Source organism: Euleptes europaea, chromosome 11 (genome assembly GCF_029931775.1).
Source record: "Euleptes europaea isolate rEulEur1 chromosome 11, rEulEur1.hap1, whole genome shotgun sequence".
Lineage (NCBI taxonomy): Eukaryota > Metazoa > Chordata > Lepidosauria > Squamata > Sphaerodactylidae > Euleptes > Euleptes europaea.
The window spans coordinates 17,573,271-17,595,777 of record NC_079322.1 but is presented as its reverse complement, the minus strand read 5'-3'; the positions used below and the strand labels follow the sequence as shown (position 1 = coordinate 17,595,777).

At 46.0% G+C, this 22,507-nt stretch overlaps 1 protein-coding gene and 1 pseudogene across 1 annotated transcript in view; both read right to left on the bottom strand.

Annotated features, from left to right (window-relative positions):
* Positions 1-1,839: 1,839 nt before the first annotated feature.
* The window catches only part of TPK1 (thiamin pyrophosphokinase 1), a 361,399-nt gene continuing 340,731 nt past the window's right edge, over positions 1,840-22,507 (bottom strand). The window contains exon 9 of the mRNA XM_056857037.1: positions 1,840-1,964. Coding sequence (XP_056713015.1) covers positions 1,840-1,964 — 125 coding nt within the window. The remainder of the gene's footprint in view (positions 1,965-22,507) is intronic.
* Positions 17,535-21,936, bottom strand: LOC130484748 (retinoid-binding protein 7-like; annotated as a pseudogene).

The window sequence follows — 22,507 nt, the reverse complement described above, 5'->3', positions numbered from 1 at the left end:
AGAACTGGGTTTGATTCCCCACTCCTCCACATGAGTGGTGGACGCTAATCTGGTGAACTGGATTTGTTTCCCCACTTCTCCACAATAAGCCAGCTGGGTGACCTTGGGCTAGTTACACTCTTTTAGTCCCACCTACCTCACAGGGTGGGGAAGGGAAGGTGATTGTAAGGAGATTCTAAGGGAGAAAAAGAAAAGATGTCTGGTTTCTGGTCTTCAGTCTCCTTTACTTAGAATTCATCTCCATACCTTAAGGGATCTCAGCCATTTGCTCCCCCATGTGACCTCTGGAATAAAAATGTACAACGACAGCCTTTTTAAAATAGAGATCCTTTATTACATGTAAAAGTTCAGCATAACACACTCTTAAACAGGCTTTGCGGCTCAAACAACTTCGGCAATTACAAGTTAAGTGCTTTAGGTTCAAGATTTGTCGCAGGGGTTCACATGGGTGATGGTAAGGGGCGGGGAGCTTGACAACCTAACAACACTGCTAACAAGCACCATTAGCATTGATTTTGTTCTGTAAAACGGGGGTGGCTGTGAAAGCAGGGTTGGCCAAGAGCAGCCTTGACCACCTAACTTGCAATTAGTTGAATGGCCATGGTCAGCACCACTGTCACAGGCCAAGCACATTCACAAGGCATGGTCCCACCTCTTATTTCTGCGTGTGTGTGTGTGTGTCCTCTTAACACAAGGAAGAGAGCATGCCAGAACATGCTAGGCAAACCTCTACAGCAGGGATGTCAAACATAAGGCCCACGGGCCAGATCCGCCCCCTTCAGAGCTCTTATCCAGCCCTCATGGCAGCTACCCCCCCCCCTTGATCTGGGTTGGCAAGGCCCGGCCCGACCAAGGGACATTTATGTCATATCCGGCCCTTGTAACAATTGAGTTTGACACCCCTGCTCTACAGTGTATCGGGCCAAAGAGGTCTATATGTGCGGTGGCGGATTTAACCGGCAGGAGTTATTGTCGTTGGAGCCGGTGAGACTTGGGACCAGTGTGACTTTGTGCTTAAGCGCAGCATCCTTCCCAGAGGTCTCTGTGTTTTGTCCCCCTCGGTTCAGGCCCACCTCATGCAGCTGTCCAAGGGCTGCGTTGTACTAAATCCAGATCCAAGCAATGGGGGGGGGGGCGGCGTCTGGAGTGGTTATGTTGTCAGAGCAACTTGTTACCCGCTTCCCTTGAGAGGTAAATCGCAACTCGCCGTTGCGCTGGAGGCAGTTACAGTTTTAGTAAAAAAATAAAAAAAACCCTCAGTTATAAATACCGATCATAGAATGGAGTATTGTGCATCAGATTGTTTATTGGACTGCCTCTCTTTTTTTAAAAGAAATGCATAGTATATAAACCCATTTACCGATTTTTTAAAAAAAAGCTTTTCAGTATACCAGTGTTTCAACACAACAATCATTCATAAGCTCCTTGCCATGCTGCAAAGCATACAATTTTGAATTCCTGTGTGTGTGTGTGTGTGTGTGTGTGTAAAGTGCCGGCAAGTCGCAGCCGACTCATGGCAACCTCTTACGGGGTTTTCAAGGCAAGAGACTAAAAGAGGTGGTTTGCCAGTGCCCTCCTCTGTATAGCAACCCTGGACTTCCTTGGTGGTCTCCCATCCAAATACTAACCAGGGCTGACCCTGCTTAGCTTCTGAGATCTGACAAGATCAGGCTAGCCTGGGCCATCCACGTCAGGGCTGAATCCCTATACACTGTATTAATGAGCATCATGTCGATTGCATTGTAGATAATTCTGAGGTTGTTACTGGCTGCTCCCCCCCCCCAAAGAAATCCATCTTGAAGGCCCCGTGGCTGGGCGTCACGAGGCAAGGGGAGACCTCTACACACCCTCTCTGATGCCCATCGTCCAGAGCAAAGGCTTGTCCGTTTCGACAGTCACGACGCCGGACTCATCGTAGCTGTTTGAAGTGCTGACCAGGGTCCCAAACACTAGAATGCTTCCCTCTGTAAGCCATTGGGGAGATAAAAAAGTTGATCGAATAAGTGTGTTTAGAAAACGTGTCCACGCTTGCTGCAGTTCCTGCACAAGTGCAAGGGAAAATAGACATAGCATTCGCCCCTGCCTTGCAATCCTCAACAGACTTACACCCCTTGAAGTCCAAAGGGCTTTGAAGGGTGTAACTCTTTAGGATTTTCCTGCCAGTCTCTTTATGAGCCTAAGCACGCAAAGGTTCTCATGGAATTTACTCCCTAGTAAATGTGCAAAGGGCTCCGGTCTCAACAGCAAGCTGATAACTTTTATTCCTACCTTTTTATTCCTACCTATCGGGGTTGTCCCTTGCCCTTGGCTAAGGGATAGGAGCAAGTGCTATTTAGAGCATGCTTAAACATTCTCTAAGGTATTTTTCTCTCCCCCCTCCCCCAAGGAAGAAAGAACATAAGTCAACAAAAGCAAATGCTGAAACAGTCTGATAACAACTACAATAGGCCTGGCAGCATATTTGAATAAAAAGTAAAAGTAAAGGTCCCCTGTGCAAGCACCGGGTCATTTCTGACCCATGAGGTGATGTCACATCCCGACAGGCAGACTTTGTTTTACGGGGTGGTTTGCCAGTGCCTTCCCCAGTCATCTTCCCTTTACCCCCGGCAAGCTGGGTCCTCATTTTACCGACCTCGGAAGGATGGAAGGCTGAGTCAACCTTGAGCCGGCTACCTGAAACCGACTTCCGTTGGGATCGAACTCAGGTCGGGAGCAGAGCTTGGACTGCAGTACTGCAGTTTACCACTCTGTGCCACGGGGCTCCCGAATTTGAATAGCCAACTTTAAAACACTGAACTTTCCAATACAGTATTACCATACATGTTCTATTATGATAATTGTCGACAAAATTAGTCATGTATAAATACCTGCTTTGAAATACGTTGTCTGTGTTTATAGGATACACAGAAATCACCACTATCTAAGGTAGCAGATTAGGAGTCACCACCACCACCAATCTTTTCTTTACGGAGAGCTACTTTTGGATAAAGAAAAAGAGGCGGTGGCTGGTTTGGCCTGCTCTCTTTCCACTGAATGTCAGGCTCTCAGTTTACTGAAGTCAGTATCGCCTACATTGCCTTTTCACTGGAGGTGCCAGAGATTGAACGTGGCACCTTCTGCTCTGCCACTGAGCCAGCAGCCAACAGTATCCTCAGTCTTCAAGGGCAAGGTGGGAAGGCAGCAGGCAGGCACAGCAGTTCTTGCATGGCTCCCATTGTGCGACTCACATGGGTTGTATTTTGGCCGACGTGCCCTTGTGTTGGCTGTGGGAACTGGACTCTTCAAGACTGCCCTCTATCACAGATTATATGATGGGAAGCTACATTGTCTTGGAGGGGGGAAGACACTGCCCAAGCAAGAAAGCAATCCTGAAGCCTCTTCACCTTAGAGTTCACACCTGAATCTACATCCAGGAGATGGGAAGTGGACTCTCAGCTTCTGAGAGAGAACTACTTGGTGAAAGGAATTTATTTTCCTCTGGGAAGGAGATTTAGCTGGGACATACGTATGTGTGTTACTTCTGACTTAACGGCGACTCTACGAATTAAAGACCTCCAAAACGTCCTATCATTCACAGCCTTCCTCAGGTGTTACAGCCGTGACTTCTTTTAGAACCAGCATGGTGTAGTGGTTAAGAGTGGTGGACTCTAATGTTTGATTCCCCACTCCTTCACATGAGCAGAGGACTCTAATCTGGTGACCCGGGCTGCTTTCCCCACTCCTACCCATGAAGCCAGCTGGGTGACCTTGGGCTAGTCACAGTTCTCTCTGAACTCTCTCAGCCCCACCTACCTCACAAGGGGTCTGTTGTGGGGAGAGGGAGGGAAGGGGATTGTAAGCCAGGTAGAGAAGATCAACATATAAAACCAACTCTTCTAAAAATGCAGATGGATCGCTCTACAACAGTGGTTCCCAACCTTTTTTTGACCAGGGACCACAAGGACTTTTTTGTTCAGTGCAGGGACCCCAAGGTTCAAAATAAAAATTCCGAGAATTTGAAAATAAACTTTAATCATAACTGTTAGTTAAACATTAAACTCAGAATAATATTTGAATATATATATTTTATAATAGAGAACTTTTAATTGAAAATATTAATTTATTATGGGTTTATAACTTTCTTTCGCGGACCTTAATTTAGTTCTCGCGGACCCCTGGGGGTCCGTGGACCCCCGGTTGGGAACCAGTGCTCTACCAACACAACCAAATCAGCAATACCACTTTATGTCCAGTAGATGGCAGCTTTAGTCTTTCTTTCTAGAAGTTTTCTCAACTAATGGTTAAGACACGAGAAACAGCAATCCGTGCAATCTGTATGGAGGAGTGTTTTCACACCCAGCCAACAGTCTAATTAGTGTAATTGTGAGCAAATTTTGAAGCAAACAAAGCCTTGAGCACCCATGGTGGAAAATGAACAGCGAGGCCAGATTCACAACACACACACACTCCCCTTTCCCTGTTCACGTCCAACCTGATAAAGAGTTGTGGAGAATCCAGACGTTTGCACACTTTTCTGTGACGTTTTCAGTGTTTTGGGCACAAAACCGTAGCTCAGATCCTACATGCAAGGAGGGGAAGGGAGTATTTTTCGCCAGCTCCCACCTCACACTGCAGACCCCCATTTTACCACCCCCCACCCCCCGCTGTTCCTGGGGACTCAGAAAACCCCCTTCGGCAAGCTCTGCTGTGCTTGTATAGGGTTGGATCTGTGCCCTTGTTATGCAATCTGTAAAGAAAAATGGCAACTGACGGAAAAATTTAGTTGCCAACTCTCTGCCATCATAGTATATTCCCTTAAAGGAAAATAATCAACGTTTAGCAATTATACAGCGAGACCAGTAGAGTGTTAACGGCATTCCTAATAGCAGTACCCTCGCCCTGAATAGCAGGTTAATATATTATCCCTATATGGGAGAAACACAGGGAAGGAAGATTATGGAGGAACATGAACAATTTGAGAACATGATACCACATTACTGGCAGAAAATAGGGAAGGCTTGAAACGACTCCCGGTGAAGGTTAAAACAGAAAGTGCCAAAGAAGGATTACAGATGAACATCAAGAAGACGAAAGCAATGACTACAGGGGAATTACACAACTTTAAGGTTGACAGTGAAGAAACTGAAATTGCTCACGATTTTCTATTCCTTGGTTCCATTGTCAACCAAGAGAGGGTCTGCAACCAAGACATCAGAAGGAGATTGAGACTAGGAAGGGCAGCCATGAAGGATCTAGAAAAGATTCTCAAGTGTAAGGATGTGTCGCTGTCTTTTAAGGAACAGCTTTAAGGGGACATGCACTTATTGTAAGCCAGAGTTAGCACACATGGGTCTGTGGGAATGGCTGAGCTACTGTTTGTGTATGTGTGTGTAAAGTGCCGTCAAGTCGCAGCTGACTTATGGCGACCCCATGATAAATACTTTTATGCTGGGTCTAACACAATCCCCATAGCTGGAAGTGCGCTACTTAAGACTTTTTCAATTTCTCCAAAGACAACTGGCCATTTTACTGTGGGCCAATTTCCACCTACAAATACATCTCATGATCCCTCGTTGTTTGTTTATTTATGTGATGGGTTATGGAAAGTTTTTGTGTTATGACCGGTGTCCAAATCTGAGAAAATATTTACCGTCTGTGAAAAACACTTCCCCCCCAGTCTGTGTATCATTTTATTGAAAGTACTACTAGTCTTAATCTTTTTCTGATGAGATAGCAAGAGATATTGGTGGTAGAAGAAGAAGAAGAGATGGTTTTTATATGCCGACTTTCTCTACCACTTAAGGACGAATCAAACTGGCTTACATTCACCTTCCCTCCCCCTCCCCACAACAGACACCCTGTGAGGTAGGTGGGGCTGGGAGAGCTCTAAGAGAGCTGTGACTAGCTCAAGGTCACCCAGCTGGCTCCGTGTGTAGGAGTGGGGAAACAAATCCCGTTCACCAGATTAGCCTCGGCCGCTCATGCGGAGGAGTGATGAATCGAACCCGGTTCTCCGATTAGACTCCACCACTCCAAACCACCATTCTTAACCACTGCACCACACTGACTCTCACGCGGGTGGTGATTTAGACAACACAAAATACTGATATGGATGGGGACTCTTGTTCACCTCTTCTCCATGTTATCCTCACAACAGCTCTGTGAGGCAGGTTAGGCCAAGAGGTTTTGACTGGCCGGAGGTCACCCAGAAAGCTTCCACAGCACAGTGGAGAGTCAAACCTGAGTTTCCCAGGTACTAGTCTATCTCTCTGACCACTACACCACAGTAGCTCTCATATGAAAGTGATGTGCCTGTGATGCTTGAGGCATGATGGATCTTTCAGTTGTGCAAGCCCCCCCTCCGTGGTTCAGTCCTCAACGTGAGCGGGCGTGCGCCAACCAGCGCCATGTTCGACGGCAGGTGTCCTCAACCTTTTTGAGACGTGTGGGCACAGTCATACCATTGGGTTGTGGCAGCTGCTGCCAAAGCAATATGTATTTTGAAAATCTGCACCGCCAATCAAATTTCCAATGGCCAATAGCCCCACCTGGCCCCAACCATTTTCTAAAAACACTTGGTGGGCACTAGGAAAGGTGCTGGTGGGTGCCTTGGCACCTGTGGGTTCCACGTTGGGGATCTCTGTGCCCTTGAGCCATGTTTTAAGGCGCATGGACTATTTTGACATAAAGCCACACAGAATGAAAGGTAAGCATGTAATTTCAATATAATATTTTCAAAATAAAAATTAGCTTACGTTATTTATTAAGGTAATACTAATTGGATTTTTCACCTCTTTTTTTCTCCTTCCAAAAGGCTTTTATGTATATTTTCCTTTATTTTTTATTTTATTAAGTACTTAAATAATTATAACAACATTAGTTATGATTTAGATTTTCATATTACTTTCATTGTTGCTTGTTAACATGGAAAATTTATATTATAAAAAAACCAATAAAAATTTTCAAACAAAAGGCTTTTATGTATATTTTTACCTTGTACAATGTTTGTGCATGTGTGCGCTGTGAAATTGTGTCTGTCTGACCATTGAGGAAGGCCTGTAAAAGGCCGAAACGCGTTTGGTCAGATCTTGGTCATTTTATATACTAACATCAACTGTTATGTGTTGGTAATATTTGTAACTATGTTTGTGGGTTTTTTTAGGAAGCCTGTGTTTTAGGCCCTGTGTTTTAAAATACAAATCTGCACAATATATAATGAAAATAGATGTATTGGTTGTTTTATTACAGAATGTTTAGCTCAACCCCTTTGGTTCCCCTGGGGATCCCTGTTCTACAGTGACAAAAACAGTATGGAATCCTGAACACTTTTGAAGAGCCACTGAACTTTACACGTTTGCAAAGACCATGCTGGAGAGCTTTGAACATATGAACAGATGAAGCTGCCTTATACTGAATCAGACCCTTGGTCCATCAAAGTCGGTTTTGTCTACTCAGACCGGCAGCGGCCCTCCAGGGTCTCAGGCAGGGGGGTCTTTCACATCACCTACTTGCCTGGTCCCCTTAACTGGAGATGCCGGGGATTGAACCTGGGACCTTCTGCATGCCAAGCAGATGCTCTACAAACTGAGCAACAGCCCCTCACATTTCTCACACTGGAAGGGAAATGCCATTATCGTTCTGCCTTAGTTCTCTCGCAAATATTTTCCCACAATATGCAAAGTCACCCTGTGACTGTTTCCATGACTGAAAACAGAGAAAGGGAGGAGGTTGAATTTTCTTTTTTAAAAATGCCTCTGGAAGCCTGGATATTTGGAATATCAGAAATAATTAATATTTAATTAAAAGCTTTCTTCAAATGAATGCCAACCTCCGTCTTCCCCCATGAGGCGGGCCGTGCGTTAGAAAATGATAGAAAATGAAGATCAATAGGCTGAAATACAAGTTAAAGTGAAATATCGGATTACAATTTGCTCTCTTTTTACAATTTATCTGGAGTGGAATCCCCTGAAGTCCCCGGATAAGGAGCAAAAAATCTGCATTTAAATAGAGATCGATTAGTAATACACCAGGTCACGGCATACCGGGAGTAGATGTTGCATGGGGAGCTAGGAAAGTGTTTGTCATGACGATGGGCTGTGTGTGTCCAGTGTGGGTGCTGAGGTGTTGGACACAAAGGGACACTGAATAAGATGATCTCATCACTGTTAACTATTAGCTGACATCCAGGATTAGGGTTTCCACGGATGTAAAGATGTCTGTTTGCAGAGTGTGATTTCCCCCTGCTCCCCCGCCAGCTTCATGTGCCCCCTAATCTTGTTCTTGGGGGACAGGAGACCCTTAGGAACAGGGTTTAGGGGGGCATTTCCAAGCTATCGCACAAGGGAGGGGATAAGAAAGTCACACTTCCTGGGAGGAAATCCTTGTGCCCATGGAAACACTAGTCGGGATTACGGTTGCCAACCTCTGGGTGGTGTTTGGAGATCTCCTGGAATTACAACTGATCTTCAGACTACAGAGATCTGTTCCCCTGTAGAAAATGGCCGTTTTGGAGGGTGGACTCGATAGCACTGAACCCCGCCGAGGTCCCTCCCCAAACCCTGCTCTCTTGAGGCTCCACCCTCAAATCTCCAGGAATTTCCCAACCCGGAGTTGGCAACCCTAGTCTGGATCCAAGCCCTTGCCTCTACAGCAACACTGGAAATGGTTGAAGGGCATCTATGACAAGGCATTTTACCCTTCTGTACCAGTTCTCTGCTTCCCTCCCTCCCTCCCTCTCTCTCTCTCTCTCTCTCTCTCTATATATATATATATACACACACACACACACACACACACACACACACACACACACACACTACAGGATTGTTGTATGTTCTATTGTTGTAAATGTAGATAGATAGATAGATAGATAGATAGATAGATAGATAGATAGATAGATAGATAGATATTGATGTATTCTCCCAAAGGGGACCAAAGAGGCATACAATCCTGTCCTCCACTCCTCCGTTTTATCCTCACAACAACAATCCTATGCTGTTGGTTAGGCTGTGAGAGAATAAGACGTATCCAACAACCGGTGGACTTCCTGCAGTGGGGTTCTCCACTTCCCTCTCTGGCTACTCCGAGAGCTGTCTTGTCACGTGAGCCAAAAGCCTTGCGGTGCCAACTGATTGCGGGCAAGGCGTAAGCACGACTGCATTCTTCTGCTCTGCGGATGCCGGATGGAAGGGAGCTTTAGAGCCGTTTGCAGCTGGGGCTCTATAATTTGGCTCATAAGGCTGAGATTACGCACAGCGGCTGTGGATTAAATTAAACCGATTCATTGCAAAGCCTTGAAGAATATACCATGCCATTACTTTGCAGAAGATAATAGACTGTATGGGAAAATGGCATTGCCTTCACTCCGGCAAGCAAATGGAGCAAACTTCGTCAAACCACCCAAGTACTCCCTTTACTTTGTATAGACTTGCTCTGAAGTGGAAAGATACCTTTGTGTATGTGCGTGGAGGGGGATGTTGATTAGCAGTAGGCAACCTGTGCTACTGCAGCAACTGTACTCCTTCCATTGCAATTTTGTTAGGAAAGTGACTTATCTTTATCCTCCTTGGAAACCACATCTGCTTATTATCACTGCACTGAGGTGATAATCATATGTCTAACTCCCACTGGTGGGCTCCACCTTGCGGAACAAACAATATACACAATGGGGCCACCCAAGGATAGGGTAGATGTTTTCAGCAAGCTTGGGGAAATCAACATTGTTTACCTGGGTGATTCAAATGGCTGCTGAGATCTTATGAAGCAATCTCACAAGATCTCCACCTTTCGAAACTACTTATTTTCCCTGCCCCCTTTTTAAGTTTTAGGGGAAAAAAATTAAAGTAAAGAAGAGTCGAGGAATAAAACAAAAATACTTTCAGAAGAGCTAGGCACCCACCGAAGACAACGCCAATGTCGTCTGTGGTTGCCTAGGCCGCCTGAAATGATGGCCAAAATCTCGAGAGGTTGTCTCGGGAGATTTCAGTTGTCATTTATTCCATTTTGAAACTTAAGGAGGTGAGGGGGAAGAAGAGGGGCAGGCAGGACAAGAAGCGAGATGGGGGAAAGAGCAAGTAGGTAAGGGGGAAAACTGAGCAAAAGGGGGAAATGAGGGGAAGGAAATTCCTCATGGGTCCTTACCACGTCAATCATATTTTTCAGAATATATATTTGTATTTCACTCTTCCTTCAAGGAATTCTGGACAAGGAAATTTCCCTCCTCTTCCATTTTCTCTTTCAAGAACCATAACAGGTAAGTCTAGGGTTGCCAGCTCCGGGTTGGGAAATACCTGGAGATTTTTGGGGCAGATCCTAAGGAGGGAGGGTTTTGGGGAGGGGAGGGACTTCAATGCCATAGAGTCCAGTTGCCAAAGTGGCCATTTTCTCAAGAGGAACTGATTTATATCGGCTGGAGATCAGTTGTAATAGCCGGAGATCTCCAGCTAGTACCTGGAGGTTGGCAACCCTAGGTAGGTCCACCTGAGAAAAAGTAATCTGATGCTCTGCCGAATGAGCCTCTCGGCTGAGCATAAAGTTGAACCGACATGGTCCAAGTTCAATACCTGTACATTTGCACAGTCTTCTTTAACATCGTTTGAAAAGTTCATCTGCTCTCGTCATCTATTTGTGCTCACAACAACTGGGTACAGAATGAATGAGCCAAGGGCATAATGCCCTCCAAAACACCCAGCTGAATGACAGTTGACCAGTAGAGCCTGGAAATGAGCCAATTCAAGTCTACTACACACTGTATTTTTACGCTACCCTGCATACATGTCCCTTCTTCATTTTATCTTCACAACAACATTGTGAGGTAGTCTGGGCTGAGGGAGAGTGACTGGCTCAAGGTTACGGAGTAGGAACCTTGACTGAGTAGGAACCTTATCTCCCTGGTACTTTAACCGCTTTGCTACATATTTCTTTATTTAAAAACATTTATTAGCTGCTTTTCTTCCTTATGAAGCTCAAGGACGCTTACAAACATAGGTAGAGTATAGGATAACATACATTAAAAGCACAAAACCAAAATTTAAAATCACTACTCAGGACTTATATTAAATTTAACGAATAGCAGCCCTAAATGCAACCATCTTCAACTGCCTCCTAAAGACTGAAAGTGAGGGGGCCGGCTGCACCACCCTAGGGAGGTTGTTCTATAATTGTGGGGCTGCCACTGAAAAGGCCCTCTCTTGTGTACCCACCAAATGAGCTTCTTTGATTGGTGGGACAGTCAGGAGGGTCTCTCCTTGTGATCTTAATTCCAGGCAGGAACATATGGGAGAAGATGGTCTTTCAGAAACCCCGGTCCCAAGCCATGCAAGGCTTTAAAGGTCAAAACCAACATCTTGAATTGGGCTCGGGATAGATTGGTAGCTATTGCAATTGCGGTAATATCGGGGTCCCTTGCTCCTGATAACTGGCCCCACCAAGCAGTCTAGCCGCAGCGTTCTGCACTGGCTGCAGCTTCTGAACACTCTTCAAGGGCAGCCCCAAGTAGAACGTGTTGCAATCCATTCCTTCCCTTCCCTTCCATGCTCCTATGACCCACGGGTCTTGAGTGCTTAATGGGGAGTCCCCCCCCCCTATTTCTTTAAGGAAAATATGGTGGTGAAATACTTTGGCCACTACCAGTGTTATACTTGTTATACAGTGTTATATCCACCATCACCTGTTACGGTGGCAGGTAGTTTTGTTAAAATAGGAGTGATCCATTGGTCATGGTGGAGTTTGAAATGGGGACACTCCAGCGTCATGTGAGAAAGTGTATCAATGTTCTTCGTGTTACATGAGCAAAGCCTTTCTGGGTCGGGTAGGTTGCCATACCTGCCATTTAGCACTGCTGAAGGCGCGGTGTTCAGACGAGCAAGCATAAAGGCTCTTCGGAAACCCGGGACTGTTAAATGACTGAAATATGGTGGGTTGCAATCCACTGTCTCTCAAAGCCAGTCTTGTTGACTTTGACAACGGCTAGTCAGAGGACTATCGTGTGTGTAAAGTGCCGTCAAGTCACAGTTGTGACCCCAGTTGTGACCCTACATTGTGACCCCAGCAAGGGGTTTTCAAGACAAGTGATTAAACAGAAGTGGTTTCCCATTGCCTCTCTTTGCAGCACCTTCCTTGGTGGTCTCCCTTCCAAGTACTGACCCTGCTTAGCTTCTGAGAGCTGATGAGATCGGCCCATACCATGACCCCTTCCCTCCACAGAGGACTATTACTTGTAGATATAACATTACCCCAAGGCACCTCTGTAAACTGAAGCTGCTGCTTCTGGACAGGTAATAGCTTCAGAGAAGCTGCAAGGTGCATGCTTGCTAGGGTTGCCAACCTCCAGGTAGTGCCAGGAGATCTCCCAAAATCACAACTTATCTGCGGACTACAGAGATTGTGCTCCCTGGAGAATATGGCTGCTTTGGAGGGTGGACTTTATGGCATTATACCACGCTGAGTTCCCTCCTCTTCCCAAACCTCACTCTCCGAAGGCTCCACCCCACCGTGAAATCGCCAGGATTTTCTCATCCTGTTGGCAACCCTACTGCATGTTGAAATCACCCCCCCTGTCAGTGATTTCCCCCTTGTGTACTGTGAGCTTGTTTTGACATCAAAACTGAAATGCCTTTTCCAGATGAAGCAGAGTTAAATCTTTTTATTTTATAAAAGTTATTTGCTTCTTACAGTAAGCATCAATATAGTTTTTTTTATAAAAAATGTTATTACTTCATTAAAGCCAGAAGCCATCTTTTTTGATGAATGTGCTGTATGCATATCTCCAGCACCTCTGCTTTCCCAATTAGAAATCATTACCACTGCTTTTTATTTAATGACTCGTTTATGCACAATCCTATGGCGGTTCAATACAGGGAGAAGGTGCATGAACCTTCACACTCGACAAACTTCTGCACACAAAGCTCTGCAACAAATCGACAAACCTAACCTCCGCTCGTCAAGTCCAGTATTTCTGAATGTATCCAGATAGGCTTTAAAAATAAATTCAGCTGCCCTATTGGAGGAAAAAAAAAAAAAACCAGAACACAAAGCAGAAAAGTTTTCTTCCCTGATATAAAGCTAAAGCTTTATTTATTGAGGCTGAGGTGTAAAGGGGTACTTGAGTTGGGGCCAGAGGTTTGGGCATGCTCAGTAGGATTTTTGAGAGCATCACCTTGTGAAGTGTTCCTGAGAATTGGTAGAAACTCTGCAAGGCTTGAATGAGACATGGTTGGAGCTGAAGAACCTATCAACAAGGATCAGGCAATAGATACTGAGTCCCAGGGAGTCCGAGTTACATAGCCGGAGGAGGCTGAATTCTGTAGAACCTGGAAAGCTTCCAACCAAAGCTCAATGGAGCACTAAATACACTAGCGGGCCTGCTGAATAGGGTTGCCAGGCACAACCTGTCAACTGGCAGTAGACCTGGGTGGTGGTGGTGGTGGCTATCAGCAATGGTGTGATGCCACGACTGGTAAAACCTGGAAGTGACATCACACCTAACTAGAATGGCTGGAAACCCTGTGATAAAACCATAGAGTTTCCGGTGATTCCTAGAGAGGACTGGTCTCACTTCCGGGTTTCCCCTGGAAGTGATGTCATGCTGTCAGCCCAACAGCCATTCAATTTTTTTTTCTCCAATGGCTTCTCAGAGTGGCAGCAGGAAACAAGTGCCAAGGGTGGCCACCCCCACTAGGGGTGCTGGTAAGCCTGCTGCTGGGTGCCCAGGCTTTGGTTTGGATCCAACTACCTCTTCTGCTGGTGAAAAGAAAGAGACATCTTTGAACACCCCAAAAGCTACACTGAGAATCATGGGACCAGCAAGTGCAAAGCTTGAGGGAAGTGGGATGTTGTACGGAAGGACTTGGACGAGACCGAGTGAAAAAGCTGGCTGGATTCAACCCCTTGTCTTTTAACCAAGAGAAGACGGATCGTAAAGGGGTAGATCCAAGATTTGAATCCTCGCACTCTGCTCTTTGTCATCCTCAAGCCTCCGTTTTGCTGGCCTCTCACTTTTCTCTTCCATCTTGGCAAAAAAGACCAAATCCTCTTGCCAGGCTCCTGAAACCCAGAACTGAACTTCAGGCCTTCTTCAAGACAAAGGGCGAGAGCCAGTAGAGGGAGGGCATGATCTGGCATAATCCCATGTAATCTCACTCACTGGGGATGGCCCCGAACATCTCCAGCTAAAAGGATCATGCGCTAAGTAAAAGCATACCTTGGAGATATTATGGGGTTTGGTTCCAGATCACTATAATAAAATGAATCACATGAATTTCTTGGTTTCCCAGAGAATATAAAAGTTATGTTTACAGTATACTGTAGTCTATCAAGTGTGCAATGGCATTATGTCTATAAAAAAAAAAAGGTACTGTAATAATAATGAGAAAGTTTGAAATATTGCAAGAATTACCAAAATGTGACACAGAGACATGAAGTGAGTGCTTGTGGTTGGGAAAATGGCGCCGATAGACTTGCTCAAAAATGCCACGACTGTGAAGCGCAATAAAGCGAAGCTCAATAAAACGAGGGATGCCTGTATGGTGAAATATCTCTGTCCTGGAGAACTGCTGCTAGTCTCTGTAGACAATACTTACCTTGATAGACCAATGACGGCCTGGCATCTTAATGCAGGTTGTCAAACATAAGTCCTGCGGGCTGGATCCGGCCCCTTGAGAGCTCTTATCTGGCCCGCAAACTAGCTGAGGAAGCTACCCCCCACACACACACACTCACACTCTCCACCTGAGTGAGGCATGGCCCGGACCAACCAAGTGGCATTTATGTCATATTTGGCCCTCATAACAACTGAGTTTGACACCCCTGGCTTAACGTGATCACAACACTAGTGAGGTCACTTTTCAGGGGTGGGGTCCTGCCTCCATGACAGAGCATCTGCTTTGCATCCACATGAACATGAAGCTGCCTTATACTGAATCAGACCCTTGGTCCATCAAAGTCAGTATTGACTACTCAGACCGGCAGCAGCTCTCCAAGGTCTCAGGCAGAGGTCTTTCACATCACCTACTTGCCTAGTGCCTTTAACTGGAGATGCTGGGGATTGAACCTGGGACCTTCTGCATGCCAAGCAGATGCTCTACGACTGAGCCACAGCCCCTCCCCAGAAGGTCTCAGATTCAGTCCCTGGAATCACTTTAAAAAGGGCTCAGACAGCAGGTGATGCGAAAAACATCCACTAGAGACCCAATGGAGCCACTGCCCTCCAGAGAAGAAAACACCAATCTTGGCAGACCAAGGGTCGGCCTCAGTAGAAGGTATCTCCATACATTCAACAACACCGTCTCCAGAGAAAAACCAAGCCCGTCTTTTTACCTGTCCCTCAGACTATCGGAACTACACAGGAATTAACCAAGGTAAAGTATGCTTAGTACAGAAGATCTGGTGGCGACTGGCGCTCAAACCTGAAGCGTCATTCTCTGTTTGCATCGGAAAACGATGGAATATTTTTCATGCATTGCTTAACTGAACAATGAGATGAATATTAATGGATTCATCCTCTTCTGGAAATAAAGGCTTTTGCTAAATGAAGCTAAAGACTAGCTTAATTTTGGGGGCCAGATAAACAGATATGGATCGCAACCCAAAGCTGTGTCTACAGTGACTTTACTTTCCAATAAGAAGCAATGTGTCCAATACTTAGTCCCTGTAATGTTCAGGGTGACCTTTGAAACTCCCTTCCCCTCTTGGTATCTTTTGCAAATTGGCTTCAGAGCTATCATCTTGGAATTCAAGAAGAGCCTCAATGCTCCAGGGACTGTGTTAACTGGAAGGATTCCGTGTTTTTAGGTTATGAGCCTTCCTTCTCCCTCTTCCCTAAGGAAAACAAGTTGGGTAGAGATATAAAAAGGTTCCTTGCTAGGCTGCATACATTTACAGGCTTTGGCACTGAACATAAAAAGTGCATCCAAACCTGACCAGATCAGGTGGGTAAACCCTTGATCCCCAAATATGAAGCTGCTTCCACATCTCATTTTTATGCAAGTGTTATCTTAATAAAAATATCTTTGAAATGGTCTGTCTTATGGAGTATCCTTCTTTGGCGGTTTTTAAGCAGAGCCTAGATGGCCATCTGACAAACAATGCTGACTCTGTGAACTTAGGAAGATCATGAGAGGGAGGGCAGGAAGGGTTGCGTCAGTGTTTGGCTCTCGTGGCCCTTTCTTACATTCCCAGGATAATGCTGATTGCCACTCTGAGGTCAGGAAGCAATTTTCCTTCAGGCCAGATTGGGAAGGATCCTGATGGTTTTTTGCTTTCCTCTGAAGAAGAAGGTTGGTTTTTATATGCCAACTTTCTCTACCTTTTAAGGAGAATCAAACCGGCTTAAGATTGGCTTCCCTTCCTCTCCCCACACCAGACACCTTGTGAGGTAGGTGGGGCTGAGAGAGCTCTAAGAGAGCTATGACTAGCTCAAAGTCACACAGCTGGCTTCAGGTGTAGGAGGGGGAAACCAACCCGGTTCACCAGATTAGAGTCCGCTGCCCTAGGATTCTTTCCAGGATCACTGGAGCATGCCTATTATATTAGGTGCTTTGGAACACAGGCAGGTTGGTGGTGCTGCAATCGTCTTGTTTGTGGGCTTCCTAGAGGCACCTGGTTGGCCACTGTGTGAACAGACTGCTGGACATGATGGGCCTTGGTCTGATCCAGCAAGGCCTTTCTTATGTTCTTATGCTCATGTGGAGGAGTAAGGAATTAAACCAACCAGGGATGGGGAACCTTTTTTCCGCCAAGGGCCATTTGGATATTTATAACATCATTCACGGGCTATACAAAATTATCAACTTAAAAATTAGCCTGCTATATTTGGTCAAACATTTAATTAACTAATGTGATGGCTGGAACTGCTTCTCTTTGGTGAGGCATGTGATGTTAGCTGGTATTGATGATGTTGCTACCTCCCTTTGCCTACTCTGTAAGTACAAATTGTAATTGCCAGTAGAATTGGGATATGTCCTCCTGACTCTTCAGTTGGATGTGTCTTTGGGATCCCTGAAAATACAATGCCTGAAAATTTTATGCCAACTGAGTGGGGACAAGTTACACCCGGAAACTGAACTAACAGAGCCAAGTAATGGATTTATTTTCTTAGGCAGCTTGCTTTGATTCCAATATTAAAGAATCTGATACAAGGGGGGGCACACTATGCAAACTTCAAAAAGTTTAAATGAATGTGCAGACTAATATAATGATTATTAGATATTTGTGCCCTATTTGTCATCCACATTTAACAGTGAAAACAAAAAGTGATCAGCAGTGCAATCCTATGAAGGTCGACTCTAAATCCTACTGAAGTCCAGTCAGTAGGGCTTACTCTTCAGAAAGTGTCAGTAGGTTTGTCCTGCAGATGTCTAGGATCTTAACCTATTGGTGGCCTACCCATTTTGGCCTGAGAAACTATGAAGTATACTTTATTTATTGAAAATTTTTACATGCTGCCTGAATCTTGACTTGGATGGCCCAGCCCAGCCTGATCTCATCAGATCTCAAAAGCTAACCAAGGTCTCAAAAGCTAACCCCACGGCAACTGCGTTAGTCCCTGGCAGAGCGCCTCACACAGACAGCCCGGAGCCACCCAGCCCCGGGCATTTCTGCCAGTTCCCGTTGGCACCCTCTAGTGGAGCTTGTTTCACCGGCACCTCGCTCGGAGCCCTGAGCTTTGCGCGCGTGCCCGCCTGCCAGCAATGCCCGAAGAGCCGAGGGAAGGGCCTAGTGAGAGCCTAGAGAGAGCTGGAGCGGCACGAGGAGGAAGTGGCGCCCTGGAGCTCCCGGCCTCGGCACGCGTGCTCACACCGTGTTTCTATGGCATCGCTGAGGGCAGCTGCTTTTTTCCTGCTGCGGTAGCCTTGGCAGGGCCACACCAAATGATTTCACGGGCCTTATACAGCCCGTGGGCCGGACCTCCCCCACCCCTGAATTAAACCCAGTTCTCCAGATTAGACTACATCGTTCCTAACCACTACACCACCCTGGCATAGGGCAGGGGTCACTGAGGGTGGATGGAGGGAGGGTAGTTGTGAATTTCTTGTGTTGTGCAGGTGGTTGGACTAGATGACCCCTGAGGTACCTTCCAGCTCTATGTTTCTATCTTATAAGGCACTGCAGTATTAACATGTAAGCACAGTACAAGAATCTTTCTGGAAAAATCCTTGGAGGCAATGAAAGAACGGATGCTCTTGTCAAAGAAAAATCAGGGTGCTTCTTTGGTCTGACAGATGCATTCCCTGTGATTCTGTTCCATGATGCTCCAGTCACAACTGCAGAGGGGTAATTGTGGGTCACCTAAGTGACATGGTAATTTCTGAGGCCTGGGCTGACAATGGAGTGGGATGGGGACCATAGGGTTTAGGGAGGGTAGGGGCCTCAGCAAGGCATAATGCCATAGAATCCACCCTCCAAAGCAGCAATCTGTAGGCTAGAGATCAGCTGTAATTCTGGGAGATATCCAGGCCTCACTTGGAGGTTGGCAGTGCTAAAACAGGAGGTTGAGCCTCTAGCAGCTCACCTGTCTGAGGTTCCCTGCAGCAGATACCAGGATCACGAGCAAATCTCCCACCAGTTCCCCTGTTACAAGTATGCTTGTGATAAAGTGGACTGCCAATAAGTAGAGTTGCCAACTCTCGGTTGGGAAATACCTGGAGATTTTTGGGGCAGAGCCTGAGGAGTGCTGGGTTTGGAGATGGGAGGGCCTTCCATGCCATAGAGTCCAATTGCCAAAGTGGCCATTTTCTCCAGCGGCCATTTTCTCTATCGGCTGGAGATCAGTTGTAATAGCAGGAGATCTCCAGCTAGTACCTGGAAGTTGGCAAGCCTACCAAGGAGAGCTCAACATAGTGGCAGATCGAACACATGAAGCTGCCTTCTACTGAGTCAGACCACTGGTCTATGCTGGTCAGTATCATGTACTCTGATTGGCAGCAGCTCCCCAGGGTCTCAGGTAGAGGCCTTTCACATCATCTACAGCTTGGGGATTGAATCTGGGACCATGTGTATGCAAGGCAGATGCTCTGCAACTGAACCATGGCCCTTCCCAGATTCAACGGCTTCTCCAAACGTGTCAAACTAAGCCAGGTCCTTCCATGTTGGAAATGCAGTGGTGGGTTTCTGAAGCACTCTGACACCATCCGTCAAAGTGCCACGTTCGGGCAGAGAACAGGAGTAAGACATAAACCAATCCTCTCGACACGTGAGGGAGAAGGCAGCGCTGGGTCTGACGTAAAAATGACACCGAGATCATTCCTGTTCCCAATTTGCTTGCTCCGCTAGCATCTAGTGATAGATCTATATATTTCCCATTTTTGCCTTACAGCCCCCCACAGCGAGATTCTCCAGAGGACCCCTGTTTTCACCGTCTATTCAGGCCAGCAAGTCAATAAAGGCAGAACGTAACAGCTGAAGGAGCACCACATTTGTAGAACAGAGAAGAGACATCATCTCTGACACAGAGTCGGGAAGCATTTCATTCCACCCTGCTGGGATCAATGGAGGGAATAGCAGGTCTGCCCTGACTGACAAGGTTTAGGCCCCCGAGGCAGGCCCTATATATAGCTCTGTGTGAGCCACGGGGCGTGAGAAGCTGGGAGTCAGAAGCCTATCAAAAGCCATTGGGATTGTCTGGCCCACTTTCCAAATCCATCAGATCTGAGCAGCTGAAGAGGGATCTAAACGACTCGCTCGACACAAGGCTGTCGTGAACACAACACCCTTGCTCATGAAAAACAAAAATGTCCCACGCCGCCGGGGGACAGAGGACAAGCTTAGTAATAGCTGAAGGAATGAAAATGCAAAGGAAATGTAATTCGTTCACCACCTCCTCACAGTCCTTCTTGTCCCGCACGGAGCTGGAAGAAGTAAACATGATGAGAGGCTGTTTACGATGATTACACCAGCGACAACGAGATAATGTGTGATTCCGGCTTCATGGTGACAACATTTTGACATTTATATAGCATGTTTTGAGTAATCCTGTATTACTATATTGGTGGCGGAAAGTGCCGTCAAGTTACCGCCGGTTTATGGCGATCCTGTAGGGTTTTCAAGGCGAGAGACGTTCAGAGGTGGTTTGCCATCGCCTGCCTCGGTGTTGCAACCCTGGACTTCCCTGGTGGTCTCCCATCCAAGTACCAAGTGGTGCTGAATGCCATGGCGAGGGCTCCTTACTGGGTCCTCACAGCGAGAACATACAACTCCAGTGTTGGAACAACTGTCCTAGCTCTAGCTGAAGTATCGGATCAGGTTCAAGGTGCTGGTTTTGACCTTTAAAGCCTTACATGGTCTGGGATTGTACCTATGGGTCCGCCTCTCCAGGTATGCTCTCCAGAGAGCTTGAGGCTCAATGAACAACGATCTGCTGGTGGTCCATGGCCCAAGGAATGTTCGGCTGTCCTCGACAAGGGCAGGGCTTTTTCGGGCCTGGCCCCGGCCTGTTGGAACAGTATCCCGAATAACATCAGGACCCTGCGGGACCTTAATGAGTTCCACGGGGCCTGCAAAACGGAGCAGTTCCGCCAGGCCAATAACTGAGGGCAGCCGCTAGTTTTCTTACATCGTTGTTGGCCTCCCCATCCTTCCCCCCCTCCCACTTCTTTATGGGAGGTTACACTGCCTGGTCAGATCTCCGGTAGCTGTTATTCCCTTTTAATGGTCGCCATCTTGTTTTGATTATTGTTATACTGAGGTATTAGTTTTAACTTTTGTATGTTTTAATTCATGTTTTAACATATATTTTATGGGTTTTTTAGGTTTTTTTTTTTTTTTTGCATTGGCAGAAGTTATCTTTAATAAGTGCTGGTAACAGTTACCGGTTTTTGATCTGAAGATCCATAGGAAAATGCAGTCGACAAGACATTTGACTTCTAAAGTTGCCATCTTGATCTGTTTCTGAATGCAGCACCTATGCATCAACTCTTCCACCAAGTTGTAGAGTTGCCTGCCGTATTATGTCTCTGGGATTAGCTTCATGCTTGAAAACTTGCCTGCTTACTTGGTCTTTACTCCAAAGTTCCAAATAGAGTTCATCTCCTTCAAACCAGTGACTCCATCCTCTCTTTTTCTTCTCTCCCATCTGGACACAAACAAGCTTGTCACCGTCCCAGGTAACCACACTCTTGCATTTTCTGTTGTCCAAGCTAGGGTTGCCAGGTCCCTCTTCACCACCGGTGGGAGGTTTTTGGGGCAAAGCCTAAGGAGGATGCGGTTTGGGGAGGGGAGGGACTTCAATGCCATACAGTCCAATTGCCAAAGCGTCCATTTTCTCTAGGTGAACTGATCTCAATCAGCTGGAGATCAGTTGTAATAGCAGGAGATTTCCAGCTAGCACCTGGAGGTTAGTACAGGAGCGAAGAATACTTATAAGTGCAAAAACTATTTATATGCTACCGTGTCTAATATAATACGCACTCATAAATACACAAATAATATAATACGCACTCATAAATACGCACTCAAAATATGCACATCAATTTTGAGAGAGACTGCACCTTTGAATTGAACTGTTTCTATTTACTACCAACCTAGAGATGGTTCTGTATATTTGATATAACTGTATGAATGGTTCATTTTGTGTATTTATGAGTGCGTATTATATTAGACACGGTAGCATATAAATAGTTTTTGCACTTATAAGTATTCTTCGCTCCTGTACTGATTTCCTAATTTCTCGATACTAGTACAGTGGTGTCTATTTTCTCCCCCAGTATCTGGAGGTTGGCAACCCTAGTAAAAAGCCTTTGGTGTCTTCCTCAAACTCTTCCCCACTTTTGAACTGGACAAATTAGTTCCAGAAAGTGCTTATTGTGCGGCTAGAGAAGGAGTCCCTGTCCTGTTCAATAACCTTCTGGGGCTTCAGCATTTTTGCTAAGTTGCGAGTTGAAAATCAATACCTGAGACCAGCACATAGCCTTCAAAATTATCACTAGAAATGAAGTTCAAGGTGCCACTGAAGTCTACAGGCATTATTATAGACAGGCAACACACACCAAGAGAAGACAATAGCTAAGCATCATGTTTTATGGTTTTGAATGTTGTGACCCGCTCTGAGCCCGGCTTGCCGGGAATGAGGGCTGACTATATGTGAATAAATAAATAAATACTAACCAGGGCTGACCCTGCTTAACTTTGAAGATCTCATGAGATAGGTCTAGCCTGGGTCATCCAGGTCAGGACATATTATTGTATTACTATAACCAAATTGCATATGAGGGGCTAAGAGGAAACAGTGGCTTGCCCAAGGCCACTGAGTGAATTTGTTGTAGAGAGCAGAACAAGAAGTCATAAGAGGTCGAGCTGCCAACAGTCAATGATATAGGGCAGGAGCAGGGAGACATCTAACAGTGGGTTGGATCCAAACTACTGATGAGTGAAGCGGGCAAAGCAGGACTTCCCAGCCTCCCTTCCAGAGAATAATTTCTGGGGGCTCTGTGGAGAACCATATTACAAGCCTGAGAAACTGGTTTCCCCTGAGTAACCCTGGAAAAGTCTAGTGTAGAACCAGGACTGGCACAATGCTCAGTAATTCTCCAGGTAA